At 40.1% G+C, this 24,528-nt stretch overlaps 2 protein-coding genes across 2 annotated transcripts; both read right to left on the bottom strand.

Moving 5' to 3' along the window:
* Nucleotides 1-3,478: 3,478 nt before the first annotated feature.
* LOC137298689 (uncharacterized) lies at nt 3,479-5,133 on the bottom strand. Its single transcript, XM_067830970.1, has 2 exons — nt 5,129-5,133; nt 3,479-4,172 (listed from the first exon to the last, which is right to left on the bottom strand). The coding sequence occupies exons 1-2, from the start codon at nt 5,131-5,133 to the stop codon at nt 3,479-3,481; spliced, it is 699 nt and encodes a 232-aa protein (XP_067687071.1).
* An 11,350-nt stretch (nt 5,134-16,483) lies between these two features.
* On the bottom strand, nt 16,484-22,844 carry LOC137298356 (uncharacterized). Its single transcript, XM_067830576.1, has 5 exons — nt 22,684-22,844; nt 21,459-21,551; nt 18,236-18,406; nt 17,431-17,586; nt 16,484-16,721 (listed from the first exon to the last, which is right to left on the bottom strand). Exons 2-5 carry the CDS (start codon nt 21,538-21,540, stop codon nt 16,567-16,569), a joined length of 564 nt encoding a protein of 187 aa, XP_067686677.1. The 5' UTR covers nt 21,541-21,551; nt 22,684-22,844; the 3' UTR covers nt 16,484-16,566.
* Nucleotides 22,845-24,528: the final 1,684 nt, after the last annotated feature.

Genomic DNA, 24,528 nt, shown 5'->3' with positions numbered 1-24,528 from the left:
CACATTGAATTTACATGACTATTAAATTACACTACGTTTGCCTTTACATATTTGACATTAATGTATTTCTTATGTAAATATGATAAACATCTATATTTTAACATATGTATATACATGTAATTGCATTTCATTGTGTCAAAGGTATGTGACATTTTGTTCAGTGATAAATGACCTGAATACTGCTAGTTTCCAATGTGTGACACATTAAAAAAATATTTGTCTGCCTCCTCTTCACTTTGTGTGAATGTGAAGTGTGCGCGTACGCGCGTGTGTGTGCGTGCTTGCTCGCGTGTATGTACAGAAGGGGAACGTATATGGCGGAGTAAGGGTTGGAGGGGGGTGGTGGGGCCGTCCGTCCGTCCACGCTTGAATGTAAAGAGGTGGAGAGAGAGCAATGTATTCACGCTTTGAAATTTTGAATGTATCTAGTGTTACTAGTGGAACTGTGGTGGTCACGTCATAACATTTTCAGTTCATGTAAATATGTCATTTATCTGTGGATAAAACCGTGTTTGATAAGAATTTCAAATTTTAAGCCATTATAAAAATTCCAAATGATTTTATGGTTGATATAAGTGGGATATTTCACCCAAGCCTCAGCAGTGATGATGCCCGATGTCATATCCAATATTTACTTATATAATTTACTGTTAAATTTCCGTTATAGCAGGGATAATCTGCTACAGGGATGGATCACTCGCTTGCTTTCTTTACCCTTTGTACTAATTAGCGTGTGCCTCGTCATGCTCCAACGCACACAGGGACTTGGTTCGTTCCCAGCGCTGTGTTTAACAGCATTACAACCAGTTTATTGTATCCGTCGGAATTTTACAATGAATGAATGAATGAATAAAATTAATGAATTATAGCAAGAAATAAGAGCAATGATTATATGTCAATGGATGAAAAATATGGTAAAAGAATAAAAATACAGGTGAATGAATGAAAGAATAAATGATACACCATGGCCATCCCTTCCCAAACAAATTACAGAATGCAAAAGTATAGTCAGAACACATGTGGTGTTTTTTTTTTCGAGAGCAAACTTTGAGACATTTTATACATTAGTAATTAAATCAGATGTTTATTGCATGCATGGACATTGACACAATGTTACCTGACCCCGTCAGACACCCCTCAAAAACAAAGTTTTAAACTATCATATAGGCGGACAGAGCAATGTCAATAATTATCTTGCGTGTTTAGTTTCAATGTTAAAATATATTTGTTGTTTTTCGTTCGTTTGTTTTTGTGGGTTTGGGAGTTTTGTTTTGTTTTTTTTGTTGTTTTTGTTGTTTATGTGTTTTTGTTTTTGTTTTTGTTTTTGTTTTTTTTTCTTTTTGTTTTGTTTTGTTTTTTGTTTGTTTTTTTTTTTTGGGGGGGGGGGTTGGTTGGTTGGGTGGTTTGTTTTTTCGTTGACTACCGTGTTTAGAACCGACTGTGATAAACATATGTTGTGTTTGTGAAATACAGATTAAAAGGACAATTTCACATTTTAGTCAGGTTTTTGTGAGTTTGTGTGCGTATGCGTTTGTGCATATGCACTCACTTGCCTGACATCGATATGTGAAACTTGGAATCGAACAGCTTTCAAACAGAGAACACTTGCCTTATGTGGAATGTAAACAATTGACCCGAACATCGGAAACTGTCGCACGCGATATTGTCCAGGCCCCCCTAAGTAACTGAAGGAATCACGGCAAATTTTAAGGAATTGCATCTCAAATGTAAACAAAAGCAGCCCACTCGCGAAACAATTGCAGCGATATCGGCAGTTTACCGGTAACACCATAAACGCAACGCCACTATTGGAAACAATGTCGGTAATACTTGAAACACGCTCGGTCATCATCGGAGATTTCTCGGCTACGTTCCGTGATTGTCGACGTTTGCTGAACTGGTTCCAATCGCAAGTTGCGCGTATGTTTTTGCCCCAGATATTAGCGGTATTGTGTCTCGGACTGAGTTTTTCTTACAAGCGAGCTATACGATATTCGTAAAGAGCACTCTATATATGGTAACTTTCCTAAGCGTTGAGAGTCTGTATTATTGAGAGAAATACATAATTCATGTTTTAGAAGTTGTGTGTTATAGTGCTTTTAGAGTGAGTGATTGAGTTTATTTTTACGCCACACTTAGAAATATTCCAGCTATATGACGGCCAACTGTAAATAATCGAGTCCGGACCAGACAAGCCAGTGATCAACAGCATGAGCATCGATCTGCGCAAGTGGTAATGGATGACATGTGTCAGTGAACCTGACCACCCGATCACGTCGCCTCTTACGACAAGCATAGTTGTCCTTTATGGCATGCATGGGTTGCTGAAGACCTACTCTACCCTGGATCTTAACGGATCTGTAGTGCCTTTAAACATGAGGTATACACAAGATGCTTTTTCAAAAAGTTGTATAGTTTTGTTCTGACAGACGTAAATGTGACATTACAGAAGGGTTCTTGGTAGTAAGGACCTTGTTTGATGGACAGTGACAGTCACTTCCAGAAAGGTTCCGCTTCTTTAAATATGTGTCTTGTATATACAATATACAGTGTCATATATATCCGAACAATTATCACACCATTATAAAGAAAATGGAATTCCATTTATTACAGATTGTTGTTTTGCGTGTCACAAAGCTGAGTCGATTGTGACTCTGTCATGAACGTATATCTGTTTCAGCAGTGTTACAGTTTACGATGCTGTTTGTAAACAAATAGGCTCTGGATCAGACAATCCGATGATACGATCCGATCCGATGAGAATATGTGTTTATGAATCACTATGAAATACTGATGATACCCAGTGTTCGCCAAAAGATGAGCGTATCCTTCGAACCCGCCATAAACAATGGAACGTCTAGTTAATTGTTCACCTGGAAAAGTCAAAATAGGGACTTGCACGGTGCTGTGGGCTGATCTTGTGGGACACGGCTGCAATGACGTTAATGATATCTACAGTTCATAATCAAACAGAACGAGGCGTGACGAAGCGGCAATGGTATCGTCTCGATGTGCTCGGCAGGCAATGATATCATAACAAATGAATGGTCCAGTGATTATGACTCCGATCTGTGTGATGCATTTGACTATTGTGGTTAAACTTGTTTGAGTGGCATATTTAGAAGTTGGAAGTCAAATGAAAAAGTGTATATGGATGACAACTTCTTTAATAGTAGAACACGACGTTTCGATACAGGTTCTTGTATCGTTTTCAAGTGTAAATGATACAGGTAGAGAACAAGCGATATATATACAACAGAAAACTAATTAACAGGTGATGACTGAAAAGGGATAACAATGGATACAAGGATAAACATAGAAGCCAGTGGTGCACACAGTCTAGGATGAATACTGGTTAAGTGATGATAACTAAGTAAGCCAGTGAGGTACACAGATTAGATTGTTTGTACAGGAGGCTAGAGTGGTTTGATGAGCTCATCGTAAGCCGTGGGGATGGGGTAGCCTTGGTCTCTGTTAATCAGGGTCGGTATCGTTTGATGTTGATGGCTTCAGTTGTTTTTCTTTTGGTAAAGTCTGACTGGTTCTTTGAGAGGATGGTGTAGTCAGTCCAGTTGAATTGTTGATCGGGATGGGCCGCTATATGATCTGAAATGGCTGATTTCTGGTCCGATTTGATGGTTGATTTCTGATGTGCTTTGATTCTGGTGTAGACAGGCCTGGATGTTTCACCTATGCATGAGTGCCCACAATTGCAGTCAGTTTTGTAGATTACATCCTTGTGGTTAGACTTTATGGCTTGCGGCTGTTTTGTTCCATTGGCCTGTAGCAGGTTGTTGATAGTGACAGAGGTAGTAAAGATGGCGTCTGTTCCTGCTTCTTGCTTAAGCAGCCTGCTGATCTGTTGGGAAGGTTTGCCGATGTATGGGATGGAAATCTTTATAGGAGTAGAGTCAGGTCGAGGAGGTTTGGTAGTAGGTGGCGATAAAGTTGCTGCAATTGTCCTGTTCACTAACTGGGGTGGGTAATCATTATGGTTGACAAAGACATCTCTCAGGCGGTTGATTTCCTCATGCAGCTTTATAGAACATACGTTCTTAGTTCTTCTGGTGAGCGTGGAGATAATACCTGACTTCACTTGTGGAGGGTGGTTGGACTGATAGTGGACACAATGGTTGGTGTGGGTGGGTTTCCGGTATACTGTTGTCTGGCTTCTTAAGCAACAAGCAGAAATTCATATTGTGGCTAGGTTTATTTCGCTTTTGTGCCGGTTCACTCTCACGTAGCCAGACTCTAACCACAAAGGCCTTATTAAAACAAGGTTGAACTATGGCTAGGCGAGGGATGCGTGAGCTAAAGTCTATAACTACAATGCGACATAATTTAAGATGCATGCAAGTTTGTATGTAAGCATGAAGCTTATGAGGAAGAGTTTAATTCTTCTCCAGACAAAATAACATTTATGCGACTTGCATTCACAATATCATTGAAAGAGTATATGATACTATAAATAACACAAAGGATACAGCATATATGAATATAAGCATCCATGCAGCAAACATACTTTTAGTACTACAAGGTGCCAAATGAATGCGTAACATTGATAAAATCTTCTTGATGTGGTAATACATTTATGTACTGATTTGGTAATATCATGATTGATAGATCTGGGTAATTCTAGGTCACCACACAGAACATCATTTATGTCTAAATTATTTCAATAATATCACTATTCGAGCGTTTCCTGAAATCCTCCAAAGAATTGAAATAATGCCACATCAATGCGTCTTACCTTGATACAAATGTCACTTATTTCACCTTCCTCAAAATCCTCCACCAAAATTCAATACATATCAATGAACATGCATCTCTTATTAATACAAACTTAACTAATCTCACTAACTGAGCATTTCGTTGATACAGACTATGACTGATCTGGACTAAGTGTTGTGAAAACACTAACCCCAGTCAGCTGAATCCCCCTCTGGCAATGTGAGAGACCAGTTTTGACGGTACCGTTTTGACAGAATCTGGCTAAGTGAGTTACATTTTACAAAATACCGAGATCTCTGTCGTGTATTGTGATACGTTTTATTAAATATTGAGATATCAGTTATGTATTGTGATAAGTGTTTGATACACTTAGGTTTTCTTAACACCACATGCTTACTCCATAATTATGAATTGTATTAATTCTGTGTACAATTGTATTGTGGTGAGAACATCGGTCTGATGGCATATTTCTGTTTCTCTTTGCAACATTTAGTTAAAATGGATTAACATTTTTTTTCTTCTCTAGAATATGTTAAGTTTTTCAAAGACGAGCTGGAACACCCAAATGCATCATACCATTGCCACCAGAAGGTGAGCTGAGCGTGCAATACATAGCCGAATGCTGGTTTATGGCTCTGTGCTAAGTGTTTACTTTACTTAATTGTATGGGTTCAGAAGTCATGAGTGAAGACACCGTAGCGCAAGATGCCTCTGCAGTGTGCCGTTAAGTGACATGTGATAAAGTTCCAATACTGATTGTGAAAAGTTCAGAGACTGGTTACTTTACAGGCTGGTTAATTTACACTTGTCTAACTCATATCGATATATGATCTGAATGTCATTTTGAGCAAAAAGACCAGAATATAGAGGGATTAATGGTGTATGCAAAACCCTGAATATATTCCATTATTAAGTCAAAAGAATCCTTTTCAGTGAATGTGATTTTAATTTACGAATTTAGAACTGAAACTATCAAACATAATGTCCTTGCTGTTGGCGTGGCATTATAAGAGATTTTACAGGAGCTTCTTATAGTTCTACAATGACTCCTCGAATTCCCATGCCTGTTGTCAGAAGATGCGAGAACAGTTGATCCAAACTATAACCTTATACTGTAACTGGAATGAAATAGCATCACTATATTTTGTTATAAGCATCATCATCGTCGTCGTCATCATCATGATGATGATCATCAACATCACCATGTTAGCGAAAGTATTTTACTCATTACACATTGTTGTGGGTAAGTCAGATTTTTGTTGTTAGACACTACACTGATGTTATCTATTCTAATTTAGTCATTGAAAATTCAATGCGACATTCTTAACTGAAACTAGCTACAACAATTATTGATCGTTATTCTTTGAGATTAGGTCATGCTGCGTGTCCGTTCCTTTAATAGCGTGTTCTGATCCTAAACACGTCTTATGAATCTTAATGCCTTCGTGTCTAAACGTGTTTAGGCAATGTGGTATTTTGGGTCAAAATGTGTGACTGACCCATCGCTTTATACATACTAGACAAAATAAGTTAGGGATATTGGTATTTTTAGGATTGATATTTTATCAGTGTGTCAATGAATAAACATATCATTATTAATAATTTGAAAATTTGCATATATCCCAAACTATTTTTGTCCAGTATAAATTACTACGGCGCCTGTCTATGCTGTACAGCAATGGGATAGCTTTGTAGTTGAAGACCCGGTTCGATTCCCCACATGGGTACAATGTGTGAAGCCCATTTCTGGCGTGCCCCGCCATGATATTGCTGAAATATTGCTGAAAGCAGCTTAAAACTAAACTCACTCACTTACACTTACACTTTCCCTGCTGTGAGTACGTTTAACGTACATGGTGCACGGAGTGTCCCAATGTGTCATTTGGCCATTTTTATAGTTTGCAGAATATTAATACTGTCATTTGTAACCGAATTACAACGCATGACACTGTAATAAACTGCAAGTGCTTCTCTTTCTCCTTCTTCTGGTGATTTATGATGAATAAGTACAAGTGAATCCCTACGTGCCTTGAACTCCGATAAGCCGTAGTGATGACGATAAGCATGTTAATCTTTAGCTTCCATCCGCGTGAGAACCGATCTTCAGAAAACCATGCTTTTCGCGAGGCATCTAACGGGATCGGGTGGTCAAGCTCACTGGCTTGGTTGGCATGTGTCTACGGTCCCCATTTGCGCAGATCGATCGTGTTGTTGATCACTGGATTGTCTGGACCAGATTCGTAGAGACCGCCGCCATATTGCTGGAATCTAAAACTAACCTCGCTCGTGAACTCACACAGACAGAACCGTCGTGGCAAGGGATATCAGAGAAGCGCCCTGTCAATGTTCCGATAACGGCAAAGACAACGCTTCACGAGTCGATCGAGGACCTCGTGGAATGGCCTGGTTGAAGAAGAGACATAACTATCCGCTTTAAAATGATACGCGCCATAACCTCCACAACTAACATACATGCAATACATAGACAGAGTCATAACTAGATGGTATACACAACCAACAGTTCTTACGATTTCAGCTCCATGCATAATTTCGACAGCTTCTGCCAGCTGTGACTGGTATGTGACTAGAAATGTAAGGAAAATGCACTGCTAAAGTCACCACTGACGTCATGGTAGCTGAAGTTCATGAAAGGCATTCAGAAGTTGCTCGAACATGAACACATGACAGGTGTTATGGATAGGAATTAACTCAGAAACGTATAGTAGTATAGAATAAAAAGATGGTCTAATCCATAAAACGTTTCTTCTATTCATACGTACAGTTGCTTCGTTCGGCGTACAGTTCCACTTATACATAAATGCAAAAATCATGGTATAACATTCTAACCCCCTTATATTGAAAATTTTTCTGTCCATTATTTTTAATGGTCAATAGATGATACAGAATTATATTCAGCTTGAGATCATTACATGAAGAACTACCACTTGAAGTAAAACAGCATTCCTTTGGCAACGTGTTAAGTACCTCGTGTTTCCTGTAAACCTTTATTATATGCCATATAGTGTCGCGGACTAGTTTCCTCCTGGCATCGTAGTCCCGCCCTACGCGCAAGGATATACACGTGAATGTGAACCGCCCTAAACAAGGAACGCTGTGGGCTGACGATCATGGACAAAGTAAAACAATGAATTCATTGTATTCAGTGAACGTAAATTGGCTGTTGTATAGGGGCTTAAATAAACGAAAGTGACGTCATCAAACACCTGTGTGACCTCACCGTGACGCTTGGTTTATGAACGAAAAATCAAGCACCGGCGTGACCTCATCCGTCTAGACACCCAGTCTAGATCTACAGTCGAAGTTGGTGACTCACCACCCCTTGGGTAATGGCTCCGGGTTGACCTCATTGAACACCTGGCTCACACCCAGTGGGAACCGGCATCATGCCATCCCTTTGGACCCATTGGCGTCAGTATCGAACTGTACGGGATGACTCACACTGAGGGTGACCGACATGTCCAACAGCCCTTGTCATGACTCACGCGGACGGGGGTGTTAATGACCGCACAGGACCCATCCCACCCATCGAATTCGAACTGGACTACAAACCGGTTCCATCCGATTTGACAGTGGGAATATATAAAACCCCTTTCATTTTGGATTAGGCATCACTTCGTCCCTGAATACATATCACATCCAGGTCTCTCTCTCTCCCTCTTGAAAGTGGAAGCTACTCACCCGGATACCCTGGGGGAAAATTATTCTGGCCTCGTTCAAGCGATACAGAGAATAGGAGAGGTGGTTAACAAACTGGTACAGTTTCAAGTCCTGACATTCATGAAAGCTGAGATTATTGAGAAGGCAGTGAGGTGTCATTCTCAAGAACTGGGACGTCGAGGATAATCCTTGGAGTGAGCATGAAAAGTGGTCTCCAAACTGTCCGTACTTGGTCCTGGTGGGAGTCCCTCAGAAAGTGATAGCCCGTTGGAGAAGTCATGTGGATTTACATGTTTAAGAGATGGCCTGAATGTATTTGTGACTATTTGGTTGTCATTGGTTGATATAAATGCCCTAACACAATGTAGATACAAGTATAGCAGAGTGCCGCAGTGGAAGCGCACTGGGCTCATAACCCAGAGGACAGTGGATCGAAACCTTTTTAAACACGAGGGGAGTTCTATATAAAGGACTACTAGGGCAATCTAGCTTCATTTAGCCGTGGACTCGTGATAGTGACACTTCATCTGAAACCACTGGGTGAGTAGAAACCATGAACATGAGATAGTGGAGACCTTATCTGGATGACCCTAAGAAATGGACCAAATGTTAATACTTGCAGGCCAAGGGCTCTCCCAATTCCTTTACGAATGTAGACGATTATGTCATCTATTACAAGAAACAAGAGGTCAAGATGGATCTATCCACTTCTACAGACACGTTTGCTCTCACGTCTCCCACCCAACAAGTCGTTCAACAGGCGAAAGCCAAGTTGAAGGAAAAAAGTGTCGTCCATAGGGAAAACACCATGGAAGCAGTTCCCCCAAAACGAATGAAAACAGATTTTTAAATAGAAACAAAAGGCTAAATGTGTCATTTGTAGTAGGACTGCCACCGCATGAACATGTATTCCTGTCCAGTATACTCCAAACAATATGTTTGTGCTCATGACTTGTCCCGTCATATTAGAACAAAACATTCTGGAGATCATCTCAAGCAGCAAAAGCAGCAGCAAAAGCAGCAGCTACATGTGGGTGATGAATTTAGGTTGCAACACCCGTTTACCATGATTGTTTCTGGGCCGCCCTCCTATGGAAAAAACCTACTTAGTGAAGCAGCTTCTAGAACGGATGAACATTAAACCTTATCCTGAACGTATTCTATGGCTCTACAAACGATGGCAACCCTTGTATAATGTCATTCAAAGTCGTGTTTATCCCTACGTTGAATTCCATCAAGGCATTCCTTCTGACCTGGAAAAGGATGCGTTTCTGGACCCCCAGGTGGTGAATGTCGTTGTGCTTGATGACTTAATGTCCACAGTCAGCAAATATCCACGCATTACCGATCTGTTTACCGAAGGAAGTCATCATCCGAATCTCTCTGTAATTGCCTTGAACCAAAACGTACATTACAGTAAGGATCCCACACAACGAAGGAACTGTCATTATCTACTTCTGTTCAATAATCCTATTGATCAACAACCCATCATGACTTTGGCGAGACAGATGTATCCAGGAAACACACACCATTTCATGGACCAGTTTCAAAGGGCAACTCAGAACCCCGTATGGACACTTGCTGGTTGATCTAAAGCCCCAAACACCTCCCCATTTGCGACTTTGTCCTAATGCGTTCAGTTTAAGAGGAAACCCCCAAGCTAGGACGATTCAGTCGAGTTCGACGTTCATCGTGAGCAGACGTGTGAAGAACAGCTCTCAGCCATGCCATCTTGTGATGACTGCGGACTCATGTTTCAAGATCCTTCTGATTTGCAAAAACACAGGCGAAACTGGTGTCCCGAAAAGTCCAATGGGAGCCTTCCTGGAATACCCCAAGTTAAATGGAAATGGGAGGAAGACAACTCTGATGTGAACAGAGCACGTCCTCTGTCAGAATGTGGCTATTGTGGTCACGTGTTTAGCAGTAACCATAACTTACGACATTTAGACGACAAGCAATGTCCTGAAATTGAAAAGGATGATTATGATGATGATGAATCATTAAGCAATGTCAACAACAGGAAAAGTAAGATGGCTGATCTCGAAGAGCAAGGTATCCGGCAAATGTATTCACGTACACGTGAGCTGAATAGAGATGAAACGTCAGGTGTACACGAAGAGAGGTTTTAGCGAGGACGTAAACCAAACCAGACTGACAAAATTAACCTGGATCGCGTTTAAGGAGACGCATGCTCGCTTTATTACTTATCTGTATCATATGCAGTGGGGCCCAGAGACACAAGGAATATTAACAGAAGTAAAAGATAGCAATAATATGTATGATGATGTGTTTTCCAAATTGTACAAATACAAGTCTTGGGTGGAAGGGTTGACTGATGATGATGATGATACAGACACCCTATTTGAGACAGAGAGCGGAGGACAGGAGGAGGATGAAGAACAATGTCATGTACAGTAGACTACTGGGCGTGCTCGAGTCATAAATCAATTTATTTTCTTTACGTCGTATAGTCAGATAGGTGTTAAGTTCAAATTGCACGTGGTCAATGGTTGAAGCTGTGTACTGCATGCTGTCTTTAGGAGACATAGCAGGCAGACATATAGGTGTGAATAAACCAGACACTGAGCTTTCTCTGTGACAGAGACTGCTTACCACAATCAACAAGGTTTTTTTTACTAAACGAGTAGTTTATTTACTTGTTTGTGTATACAACCAAGATTAAACTACTGCTCACGACCTCAGACTCTGAGCATGCATACTGTTTCAAGCTCCGCGAACCTATTCACTGCGCATGCGTTATGGACGCAGCGCAGCACAGCTGTTGAAACATGCATGAACTGTTTCTGATAAAACTTATTAGAGACTTGCGCCAGTCGTTCCAAGACTTGTCGGCGCTAATATGTGGCGGTGAGTGAGAGATACACAGATGTGTATTTTCATCTCATGTGCTTTGGTGGTTGATTCATTCCATACAATCACAAACATATGAGGTTTGGCTTTTATATGTCAATATGATCCTTGAATTCGCATCTCCCGCATTGGATACACTGGTTTAGTATGAAACAAACATGTTGACATTCTCAGGCAAGATACCATAAGGATACGGAAAGTAACCATGGCATAACGGTAAGTCATTTTGATTCGTGTAAACATGTAGTATGGCACATGTGTCCTTAAACCGGCGAACTATTTACATCTATATGTTTCATCTCTGAATGTGTAAACAAACAAACCACAGCAGGCAGAAAATATAACATGGGAGAGAACAATTTGAGGAGATATCATATGACCACTTGGCTGTGTGAGCTTTCTCGGCTGCAGGCTGAGAGTGCACCATGCCTCAACGTCGCGCACTTTGAGATATGCGACAGAAAAGGTGATTGAGTATGGAAACATGTAAACATGGTTTAAAGACAAGTCAAGTGATTTTTGTCAGCGGAGTTCAAATGAAAACCGGATGAAAGTGGTTCGTAAACCAGTATGTATTGATACTTGCTGATTGGTCCAAATCAATGGGGTGATGCCATGGCGTGATGTGTCATACCGGTTCCCAAGGCGGTGTGTGAGCCAGGTGTGTAATTAGGTCATTGGAGCTCCTGAGTGAGTTCGATACTGTACGGTGATTGGTCCAAATGAATGGTGTGTTGTGATGTGTCAGATCGATTCCCACGGGGGGTGCGTGGTCACTGACATCCTCGAAATGAGGTCACGCAGGTGTTTGATGACGCCACTTTCGTTTTGCATGTATTTAAGCCCCTATGCAACAATTGGCGCCGAGGAAATACATAAAGAAACCGAAGTGTGGGTTTGCTGTGCCAGTATCATGGGTTTTACAGGAGCGGAGCATATGTGAAGTCTAAACTCAGTATAACAAGCTGTATGGCTCATACCAATGGTAGACACCGTTAGATCGTTCCCAAAGATATAATGCTTCAAAACTAATCTAAAGTTTTAAACTGCACATATCAAGTGTGGCATATCGATCTACGCTGTGTGATGGTTTTTCCCGCATGAAGTATCAGAGTGGAAGAAGCTCTGCAATGGACTGCTTGAGCATCACAAGGTATCACTGAAGTGTTGTGTTTATTCAGTCGAAACGTAACATAGTTTTCAAAAGTTTAAATGTCAGTGAGGAAAATCAAAGTTCCAGAACACTTAGTTGAGATGGGTTTTCACACCTTATAACTCATGTATTCTGACAGAACAGCTTGACATGTATCACGATTATATAAAGGATCGCTTTGAGCAGCTACTCGATCCACTTTCAAGACAAGATTTGAAATGTGGATTTAATGTTATATAACTCAACGAACGCATCATGGAACAGTCAATAACAAGGACCAAGAGTGATTACCAGAAACTACAGGTAGGGGTTGGGTGAAGTGCATAGTTCGATAAAATCGGGTCTCAGGGATGTGAGGCAAAAGATGAGCTCTCAGTCGAAGGTGGCTAAAAGGTGCCCATGCCAGAAGCTATTCTTGCTGAGGTAAAAAAGGATCACCTCAGCATTGAGAGTAAGCATCTGAAGCCACCGAAATTCACCCGGGGACCGACAGAAGATGAATGAATTTTCATTGAAAGAATTTTCACTAGAATCTCCAGAGCTGAGGAAAATCCTGTTTCTTAGAAAGGTATACACTCTCCTACTGACGTCATCATGAAATAATAATGCAAATCTGTGATAAAGTAAGAGAAATTCCAAGCAAGAAGGGAAGTCAGAAATCAATGACTGTCCTGCAAAAGATTTGCCCCTAAGCAAACCCTGGAAAAATCAAAGTTCTGGATCACTGAACACATAACTGGAGTCCCACAACTCTCACAGAGTGCTGACTCAAGATCCTGTGTACTTCATACAGGCATACAGAAGAGAAACAGGCACCGCATGAGAGCATCTAAGAACAAAGCACATGTCGCAAGGGAATCAGACAAAAACAAGCACCCCTGATACACAAATCAGAAGGACAGTCAAACACACAAGATGATGTATAGGCGGGACATGAGAACAAATGGTCCAGCCCATAGTACAAGCATATCGGTGCTCAACACGAGAGAGAGAGAGAGAGAGAGAGAGAGAGAGAGAGACGCGCGCAAGCACACGCAACTGACGTAGCCTTGCTAAAATTTGGGGATAGGGGGTGGGGAGGAGCGGTGGCTGGTAGGGAGTAAGGAGGAGAGAGAGGGGGTCGTTATTACATTCAAAACGAGAGAGTAGGATGGTCCTTAAGTACATGTATTGCAAAAATTCCCCGATTGTAGGCAGAGAATAATGATTTATGTCACAACCATGAGACATTATGAGTGTTTATTAGCTGACAAAGCTTGATATGTAGTATGTCAACTGAATGCATGTTTTGTTCGATGTGTAATAGGCTTTTCAGCCCAGTGACAGCTGAAGTTGGCTATTCTCTGATTTTGGACCTTGCGTTGTGTATTTTTTTTATGCGGTGATAATAACTTAGCCAACTTCAAGTAGGCTCTATGAATCAGGCCTCATTGCTGGTAAAACAGAACAAACAGACAAAGGAAACTCAATAATTTATTTATAACAAAATTCCTGAACCTATCCTTACCCACCCATCAACCTAACCTAATCTATACCTAACCTAACCACCTAACCTAACCTATACCTAACCTATACCTAACAACCTAAGTTGACCCCAAATCCTACGAAGACATGGCTCTGATTTCAAAGCCTATGACTAAAAACAAATAAATATATTAACTTCCTGTGGTAAACTAAGAAAAACTTATCTACTTGGTCTGGATCACCAGGACTCAAACAACTAAAATAAATATCCTCACCTCTGGTGGACCAGTGGACTAAAGACAAGGAGTGCTATGTAGCTACTCCTTTTATAGGGCTAGAGACAGGCAGTGCATGGGCTGCACATGCCAGGCAGACCACACTAACCTGCCGGGTGTGTTGTGGCTATGCATATCAGCATAGCCAGGAACACAGTAATAGCCCATATTGAACTATATCCAACCCTAAACTACCACAGATGTAATGAGCAGAGCACCAATCAGACAAAAAAGTGAAGTATGCAACATTACCTGCACCACAACGTCTTTTTTATTTTAGTGAGTAAGCAATAGATTACAAGATGCAACAGCATGCTTATGGATCAGAGGTTACACAGATAACTGACTGACTGAGTGAGTTAATGTTTAAAGTCACATGGGCAAATTTTACTTCGAAATTTCTTGGACTTACGCATCCTCTCATGGGGACAATAGTCATACGATACTTTAACTCCATTTGAGTGAGGTTAGTGAATGAGTTTAGTTTTATGCGATACCCCCTGTGAGGATATAGCCACTGACTACCGATAATTGGACGAAGCAAAATTCAGAGTAAGAATACCAAATAGTGATGGAAGTCTGATCAAAAGTGACTATTAATAAGGTCAACACTTTGATAGGAAGTGCTTATTAAAAGAGGTGAACACAATGATTGGAAATACTGATTGTAATAGGTCAATACTAATTGTAATAGGTCAACATGCTGATACGAAATACGTATTAGAAGAAGCTGATAGGAAATACTTATCTAAATAGGTGAACACGCTCACCTGAAATATTTATCTAAATAGGTAAACACGCTCACCGGAAATACTTATTAAAAAAGGTGAACAAGCTAGTTGGGAATGCTTATTAAAATGCTAGTAGGTGAACATGCTGACTGGAAATACTTATTAAAATAGGTGAACAAGTTGACTTGAAGTGCTTATTAAAATAGGTGAACAAGCTGGTTGGGAATGCTTATTAAAATAGGTGAACAAGCTGATTGGAAATGCTTATTAAAACAGGTGAACAAGTTGATTGGAAATGCTTATTAAAATAGGTGAACAAGTTGACTGGAAATGCTTATTAAAATAGGTGAACAAGCTGGTTGGGAATGCTTATCTAAATAGGTGAACAAGCTGATTGGAAATACTTATGAAAATAGGGGAACAAGCTGGTTGGGAATACCTATTAAAATAGGTGAACAAGCTGAGTTGAAATGCTTACTAAAATAGGTGAACTCACTGACTGGAAATACGTATTATTCTTTCTTCACCACAGCACCAAGTGCGCTGTGAGTGCGGCCGTTGACGTACCTGTGTATCCCAGATATTATAGGTATGGTAAGCTGGTTATAATTTCCTGTCGCGTCTATTATTGTGGACAAAAGCCTTGATTACTATTGCACTTTAAGCAACAAAGTTATTCGTGAGTTCATACACTCACATACATGTCTTTTAACCATTTGATACAAAGGTAACAATATACTTTGGTACACAGCATAAGCGTAGAGGTTGAAACCGAACCATTAGAAAAAGTTCACCTGCAGCCATGTAAGTGTTTTTCATTCACTCTTCAAATCTATGAAACATATTTAAAACTTAACCCCACGTGTGTCGGGGCCCAATTGCCTTGAACAGGCTGAGACATAGATTTCGGATCTGAGTCCTGGTAAATGTCGGAAATGTTCTGTAGTTTCCCTGTTGGGTTACAATCGTCGCAGTCTACCAACCAATGAGGATGAGAAGTTTTCAGTGAACGATATTGTGGACACATGGGATAGTACGTCGATGCTACTCAGGGAAATCTGACTCTTATTTTAGTAGTGAGCTATCTTATGACCGTCGATGGTTAGGTGAAATGTCTTTAAGGTCGACTGGATCTAGACAATGGGCAGTCCATGTTTTCTACAACGGTAAATGCTACAATGTTCACCGGAAAATAAGTGAACAAGTACCACGCTGTAAAATGTCATTTATATTTAAACATTTGCACTTGCCCTGTTAACCTGTTGACTTAATAATAAATAAATAATAATAATATTAATGAATTTCAGAAAGATGGTTTTATGTTCTCAGTTATGTTATATTATGTTCTGTGTCTGTCATCACATCAACTGTAGAGGGAAGTCCTATTGTTTCTCTATCTGTTCATTGTTGAATCTTTGCTTGTCCATTGTTGTTAAAGACTCTCCATGTATGTGTGTTCACATCTATATTGGTATTGGGGAGTCCGGTATTCCGACTATCTGTCGAATAAACTATCTGGCAAGCAACACCATGCATGGCGTATTGAGATGTGAGAAAGACAGCAAGAAACAATCATCTTTGCATTAAATGCTACACTTTATTAAAGTAACAAAATTAGAAAGAGAAGGTATAAGTGGAATCAAAATATGGACGGATATTTTTATGGACGGTTACAGCTACAGGAGTTCCCTGGCCCGAGACGGAGGCCGTACTCATCACAGTTGGAGCAGCACACGTTCACTCCGTTGATGTTGCCAACGTAGCTTTGGTTGCAAGTGCTGCACTGACTCCCTCTCCAGCAATCACCAAGTTGTTCTGAAAACACAAACACGTCATAGAATCATGTCATACGTAACTGGTTAATTTGGGTGAAAATGTCTAAATGCGAATCACAAAAAAATCCAGATGCAAGACGTTCAATTGTGTTCATTGTAATTCCTGGACTCAGACTGGTTGAAATGTTCTTCCCTGTTATTGTATTCATTTCCCGGTGAATGTGAAAAATACTTCTCTCCGATCAAAACGGAGTACTTTCACGACTATGGATTATAGTAGAATCCCATTTGCGTACGATTGCGGATTGTCATGATTTGCGCATCGGTTTTTCCATTCAAACCCCAGTGAGCCGAAAGGTGAGTTGAGTTGAGGTGAAATGCTGTTTAACGTCGTACTTTAGAATATGTCTCTAATATAACGGTGTGTACGTGTGCCTGTTTCTACAAGCACAGACTTGAGTTGGATGTACAATGCTATAGCTAGCTCATGGAGATATGTCGCACTGTACCCTTCTCAGATACATTAAACTGAGTCCGATCTGATCAGTCCATGCTTTCCCTATTAATGTCGAGCATCAGGCAGTATCATATTTCAACGTCTTTGAGTATGACGCTGTCGGGGATCGAACTCGCAAACTTCCGCTCTACTAGTGGGCGCCTAAACCGCTACATCACGGAGGCGGTCAAGAAACCGAAAGCAATGCACAGTCAGTTCTTAATTTAACAACAGGAAATTGACTGAGATTTACCACAGTCGAAGATATAGCTTCCATCGGCAGCGTTGCGACGAACTTGTTTAGCCACAAGAGGATCCGGGCAGCAGATAGGCATACTGTTTAGACGGACGTATGTGGTCATTCCAGTGCCAGAGCACTCCTCCCCTTTCTTGGCGCTACCACTCACCCCTGTGTCGATGAACACTCAATATTATGATTCGTAAATAAGAAAGTGTAATTTATATCGACTGTTATCACTTTGAAATTAATATCGACTTTGCTTGTTCCTCACTCACGGAGGGCGGTGGGATAGCCGATGGGTTAAAGCGTTCGTTCGTCACACTGGTGCCCCGGGATCAATTCCTCATATAGGTACAATGTGTGAAGCCCATTCCTGGTGTCCCTCGTCCAGATTCTGCGGGGATATTGCTAAAAGCGGCTATAATTAGGGCAAGCCCGTCGCTTTTAGCAATATTCCAGCAATACCACGAGGGTGGGACAAGTAATTGGCTTCACACATTGGCCCCATGGGGAATCAAAACCAACCTTTACTATGGTTAACCTCAACTCCGTTTCTTTAACATTGCACTACGGTTACCTTAGTGACTTACGATCATCTTAGAGCTTTCCGACAAAATGGCCCTGGTCTTCGGCGTGACGAGCGAACGCTTTAACTATTGGGCTACCCCACCACCTAAAAGTACCACTTAATGCAGGTTACCTGCAATTTACAGGGTGAGTTACTTTCATGTATATTAGTAAACGAATCGCCCGTCATTTCCGGCGTATGACTACCAACGTAACGTAGACTACGAGTACGACGCTGTCAGATACTTACGGTCAAAGTTACAATTACAGTAGGCGCTCCCTGTCGGGTTGAGTCCGAAGTTGAAGAAGCGGCTGCGGCAGCTGGGACAGCAGACTTTTACAGAATTCCCGGATGCAAAGGTCAGCCTTTTCACCTTGTCGCCTGTACAGCTGTCACAAGCTGACCCCACAGCACATGTTGCTGTAAAGATTCAGGACCAAGAATAATTAATAGGGCATGAGGATTGAGTGAGATGGATTTACTCCGTTTTAGCAATATCCAGCAATATGAAGAAACCCGAAAGGGCGTCACACATTGTACCCGTATATGGAATCGAACCCAGGCTCGCGGCATGATGAGCGAACGCTTTAACAACGGGGGACCCAGTCTCATGGTTATAAGTGAAAGCATAGCGTGCCACCGAGTCGATAAAGGTCACATGCAACCAAAAAGCAAGCATAATTAAAACACAGTTATCACTTCTTCATGACATAAAAGTTTCTAGTGAAAAAACATAAGCAACATTATAAGCGTACAATCGCGAATCAAAAGCCCTATGTTTTGTACAAAATGTCAATAAAAGAAGTTGTTATCCATAAATAATGCATATATAGAGATGTTGGGTTTTGTGAATACATGCTCTCTGCATTTCCGTTCAATCCAAATCAACAGATACTGAGATGGCGAAGTCAAAGTACAAAGCAGAACTTGAAACTGACAATCCGTTTCCGTCCGATCCAGTTTGTTTGCAACCCACGAACACCACAAACATGATTGCATGTCATGTGTACTGGTATCACACCTGCCTGTCTGTGTAATTACACAATGTGACAGAACAAATGTGCATGAGCCATAAATCAGTGTATTTTGTTTATGACATATAACCTGATGAGTGTTAAGTTCAAATTGCATGTGGTCAGTGATTGAAGTTGTGTATTGCATGTTGTCATCAGCAGACAGGCAGACACATAGGTGTCAATAAAACACACACTGAGTTTTGTCTGTAACAGTGGCAGATTATCACAATCAACAAGTTTTCTCTATGTTTCCATAGACATGACTTCAAACATTTCAGTTTTGTAGCTGAGCAATTTTTAACAATGAAATTAGTATTTCTAATGCTATACTTTCTTGAAACCTTGGTTTGCACATCTGTATTTTTACTACTGCGGACCCAAACTTCCTTCGTCCGTAGCGATAATTCTAGTACGCATCCCTTGCTGTGTTTATGCAGGGATAATCTACAATACCTGCATTTATACGAGTCGTCAACCCCAGTTCAAGCCACGTCAGCAGCGCAGCACAGCACAGCTGCTGAAACCACCTTTTCCCCCAGCAGTGGGGGAAAATTTTGTGAATCATTTCAACTCCGATTTCGCGGACATATTTTAAATCGCGTTGTTTTTCACCTTTATAAGTTGATTTTGCATCTTTGCAAAGTTGTGTTTTGCGTTGCATGTGACCTTTAACCCGCTTTTATCATCTCATAGCTGGAGCAAACCATTCCGTTAAACTCTGGATCACAGTAAACCCGAACTTATGAATAAACAAATGAAGAACCGGAAGTACATCTGGAATGCCTCCTTGCTGATAAATAAAAAAACTGCGTAAAGTTGTAAAGTTCCCGAAAAAATCAAATGAACTAAGATTTCTGGACGAGAATACGCCTGTGCATGTTAGTTCATTTGACACGATATTTTGAATGGGATGATTCACCACTGCCCTTGTTTTCTCATTGAGGCACGACATCTGGTGAATTTTGAACTGACATTATGTGATAAAATAGTTATTACCCTTCTGTTTTAACTTTCATATAAACTACGCTGCTACACTGCTAAGGAACTAAAGAATATCCCTAATTGCTTTTTGGCTCGATCACTTGGATTGTATATTTTAGTCAAAATGGGTATAGAGAACTCCGGTTATAAAATTAGTGGTCCCTTTGAGTTCGTTATAACCGTTGTGTACCGTATAACGCACATTACGAATAACAGCTTGCACAATCTTTAATGGAAGATCTGTAGTATAAACATATGTGTATATGTGTATACATATGTATACACATTAATAAGAAATAATAATTCCAGATATGTGCTAGGAATTCCCAAATGATATCAGAATAGTGTTGCTTATAAAATTTATTATGGTTGCGAGGAATATTGATAAACAATAAACACGAAGAATGGTACGGGGTGCGCTGGTTTTTTGTTTTTGTTTTTTTTTTGGTAAGCAGTGAAAGGAATGAGGTGTCATTTTGCCAGTAAGTAAATATTTTCATACTTTTTAACACTGCATGGGACAATTTGCAGATGAATGAACTTAAATTAGGAAATGTATTAAGCTTGGGTACGGGGAGATCAACCTCTTAAATCTTATACCTTCTAATTTAAAAGCTTTCATGGAATACATGGAATGTTGTTATATGAATCAGTGTTTATTAACACATGGAAATCTGAACATTTCATGGACATTCTTGATCCCATAAAATGTTTTCTGATGAACTAAACAGTATAGTAGATAGATGTATTCCAAGGTATCACACCATCCTCAATGACATCCGTTGAGTCTGACACAGAACTTGTATAGTTAAAATAGTTTCCAATACACAATCATCGAACGTAACACTTCGCCGACTTTGACAGTGGGCCTGCCTTGGCACTGGAAGTGGCGATGCTTAAAGTACTTAAACTCTACAAGTAATGTTAATGTTTCAACCACTAGACAATTTACTCAGCTTCAAAACTGAAAAGTTTCTATCTTCAACAATAGGAGGGAAATGCTTGAAGTGCCCGTCCCAGAAAATGGACGATATGTATATAAATGAGTTAACAGTGAGCAGCTATACGTACTTGTTACGATAAATATATCTCCGTAAAATATACTGGACAAAGATAGTTAGGGATATATGTAAATTTTGAAATTATGAATAAGGATCTATTTATTCATTGACAAACTGATGAATTATCAATCATAAAATGCCAGAATCCCTAACTTATTTTGACCAGTATACAATAGTTTAGTCAATAGAAAACGATACTTTGTATTACTTGTATGAGACAATGTTCACAGCGGTAAAGGAAAGATACGCTTATCCAACATTTTGTATTGTTTTTTATTCAAATAGCCTGCTTTTCTTTTTCTCTATTGGCGACATACAAATGGCCACTGTTGTGTTGCTGGAATGCTGTTTAGTTCAGCGTTAAATAATACACAAACATAAATAATATACAACAGGTCAAGGTTCTTTACTTACTTCTCTGGGCCGACACCGGGAACGACGTGTACAGCAGACAAGCCGTTACAACAGTGAGAGCAACGAGGGATGGGAGAGACATAGTGGACTAATCTGAAGAACAGAAATACGGTTGTTTCATTGCATTTATTCAGTAAGACACCTTTCTTACAAGGTTTGTGCTGGAATAAATTACGAGCGGTACAAAGCTGGTTGGAATTCATCGTTTTCTTGTAAGGCAAAGGTTTTGGAAATTGTACATTATTTAATGTGTTACGTTTCATAATTGCAGGTGTCCGTATATGTTCTCGTATGTATGTACAACGAGGTTAGAACTGGCCTTCATCAAACCCATACTTGTCGTTAGAGACGACTAACACGGTCGGGTGGTCAGGCTCGCTGACTTGATCGCAGCCCATCATATTGCTTGGATTGGTGTTTGTGCTGTTGATCACTGGATGGTCTCGTCCAGAATCGATTATATACTGACAGCCGCCATACGGTTTGAATGCGGCGTTAAACAACACATCCACCATCTACCTTTTGTATGAACCCGCATTTCAGGTGGCGTGTACTAATCAAATGTAATTAATGTTTGATCTGCATCACCTGCATCACCTGCATCACCTGCATCACCTGCATCACCTGCATCTCGATGGTCAGCACACTAGACAGAGACACAGGGGGAGAGAGAGAGGGGGAGAGAGAGAGAGAGTGAGGAAGAGAGAGTGAGGGAGAGAGCTTGGATGAAATATGTTTACACAACGCAAGGTGTGTGTGTCAGAGAGAGAGAGTGAGCGAGAATGAGCGAAAGAGAGAGAGAGAGAGAGAGAGACTGAGCGCGCGAGGGAGAGAGATGTAGACACAGAGAGAGGGAGAGGGGCTCACACACAAAAGGAGAGGGGCTCACTCACAAACAGAAAATACTACAAACATATAACACTAACACCTACTAACACAAGTCACAATTAATGTGAAGCTTGTATTAGTCCACACACATCTACTATCCCATGCACACCAACACATATACGCCAACTGCCATATTTTAATTATATGGACTACAACATATTACTATTGCTGTAACAGACAAACTTTTGGCCTAGTGAAGCTGCGGGTGTAACTTGGGTTAGTTGTTAGCCCGAAATGTCCACACGAATTAGGATCGAAGTCACTTTGAATGCATGAAATCATTTTCAGAGGCAACACAAGACAGGTTTTCTGCCGAAATGAACGTCTGAGTACTCACCTAGATATGTTGCGACGAGAAGTGAGCATACAACACTGAACACAACAACAGTATTCGACTTTATAATGCTTGTGTTACATCCGCTTTTATGCTATACTTAGAAGATTGCGCAAAAGGGTTATTGCGACATTTCCAAGTAGCGCAGGACACTGAATGGAGTTAACATCCGGGTTGCCAGCGATTGTTGACATCCATCGATCATTTTTTCATCTCTGTTTTGAATTTACGGTGTGCGCGATTTTCCAAGAAAAGTAAATGCTGGCCTGAATTTTGTGTAACAGGAAAACAATTTTGTAAGACGTACTATGCTAAACGTCTCCGTGGGTGACTAGTTCACCTTTTCTATAACATTAACCATGCCTTACACAATATGATTAACAATCGTTTTATAGTTCATCTTTCCAACAACATTAATTATGCCTCATACAATGTTATTAACAGTTGTTTTGTAGTTCCTCTTTCCTTTAACATCAATTATGCCTTATACAATGTGATAAACAATTGTTTTATAGATCCTCTTTCCCACAACATTAACAATGCCTTGTACAATATGATTAACACTTGTTTTATAGTTCCTCTTTCCTTTAACATTAATTATGCCTTATACAATGTGATAAACAATTGTTTTATAGTTCATCTTTCCCACAACATTAACAATGCCTCATACAATGTGATTAACAGTTGTTTTATAGTTCCTCTTTCCTTTAACATTAATTATGCCTTATACAATGTGATAAAAAATTGTTTTATAGTTCATCTTTCCCACAACATTAACAATGCCTCATACAATGTGATTAACAGTTGTTTTATAGTTCCTCTTTCCCATAGCATTAACAATGCCTTATACAATACGATTAACAACTGTTTTATACACGTAGTTCCTCTTTCCAAAAAACATTTCTTTGAACTTAAACGATGCCTTAACATAAACAATGACTTTCATAATATGATGGTTATCTTTCAACATAACAATGACTTAAACAATATGGTTTAAACATATTTTTGCATGAAGGCATGAATGGATTGGCCTACAAGCTCCGAGGAGCTTATTGCATTCCCATAGACAAATATGTATACAAGTAAATGCAGGAAACAGTTGGAACATTGTTACACGTCTTAGTTATCAGCAATCAATATGAGAATAAGGATAAGGATACTGCATGCACACCGATTCATTTGACTGACAGTCAAAATCAATATATATAAAGGATCAAATCGATCAGATCTTATGATGTAATCATGAGTAGATTTTAGTCATTTGTGTAGGTCATTGCTAGTGAGGGATGCACATCCCCATACTTCAGTGTTGTTGATACGAGACCACTTCAGGTAGAAATGTGTCTTAATTCCGTGTATTTATTACATATAAACAAATAATGCGCAGCGTGTTCGACTGGATGTCCACATGAGCACGAGGGGCTGTCAGTGATGTGTCTATCAAACCTATGCACTAAATCACATACAGATTTAATCACATCCTCACTAAAGCTTAAAATGGTTTTAATGTAGACATTTCAAAACATAAATTTTAGGAATCGTTTATTCGGATATGTTAGTCAAGCCCAACATTTGATCACAATCACCTAAGACGCTGCGTCAACACTACATTGACGATATTAATCATTGTTGATCAAAATGATATATTCACAATTTATGGCAACGTAATAGGAGCAGTTTCAAAAGATTTGACAAACGTAATGTAGCTGAGAAACATGCTTCATGGAGGGGCAGTTTTATTGAGGAACGTTTTATACAAATTTTCCCATGTCGTCGTGACTTCACTCGTCTGACCTTTTACGTCAATGCTTAAAGAAAATTTCCATCACTGAACAGACATGTCTAGAC

The sequence above is a fragment of the Haliotis asinina genome, chromosome 10 (genome assembly GCF_037392515.1).
Source record: "Haliotis asinina isolate JCU_RB_2024 chromosome 10, JCU_Hal_asi_v2, whole genome shotgun sequence".
Lineage (NCBI taxonomy): Eukaryota > Metazoa > Mollusca > Gastropoda > Lepetellida > Haliotidae > Haliotis > Haliotis asinina.
Note: the sequence above shows the minus strand (reverse complement) of the source record. Positions and strands in the feature narration are given on the sequence as shown.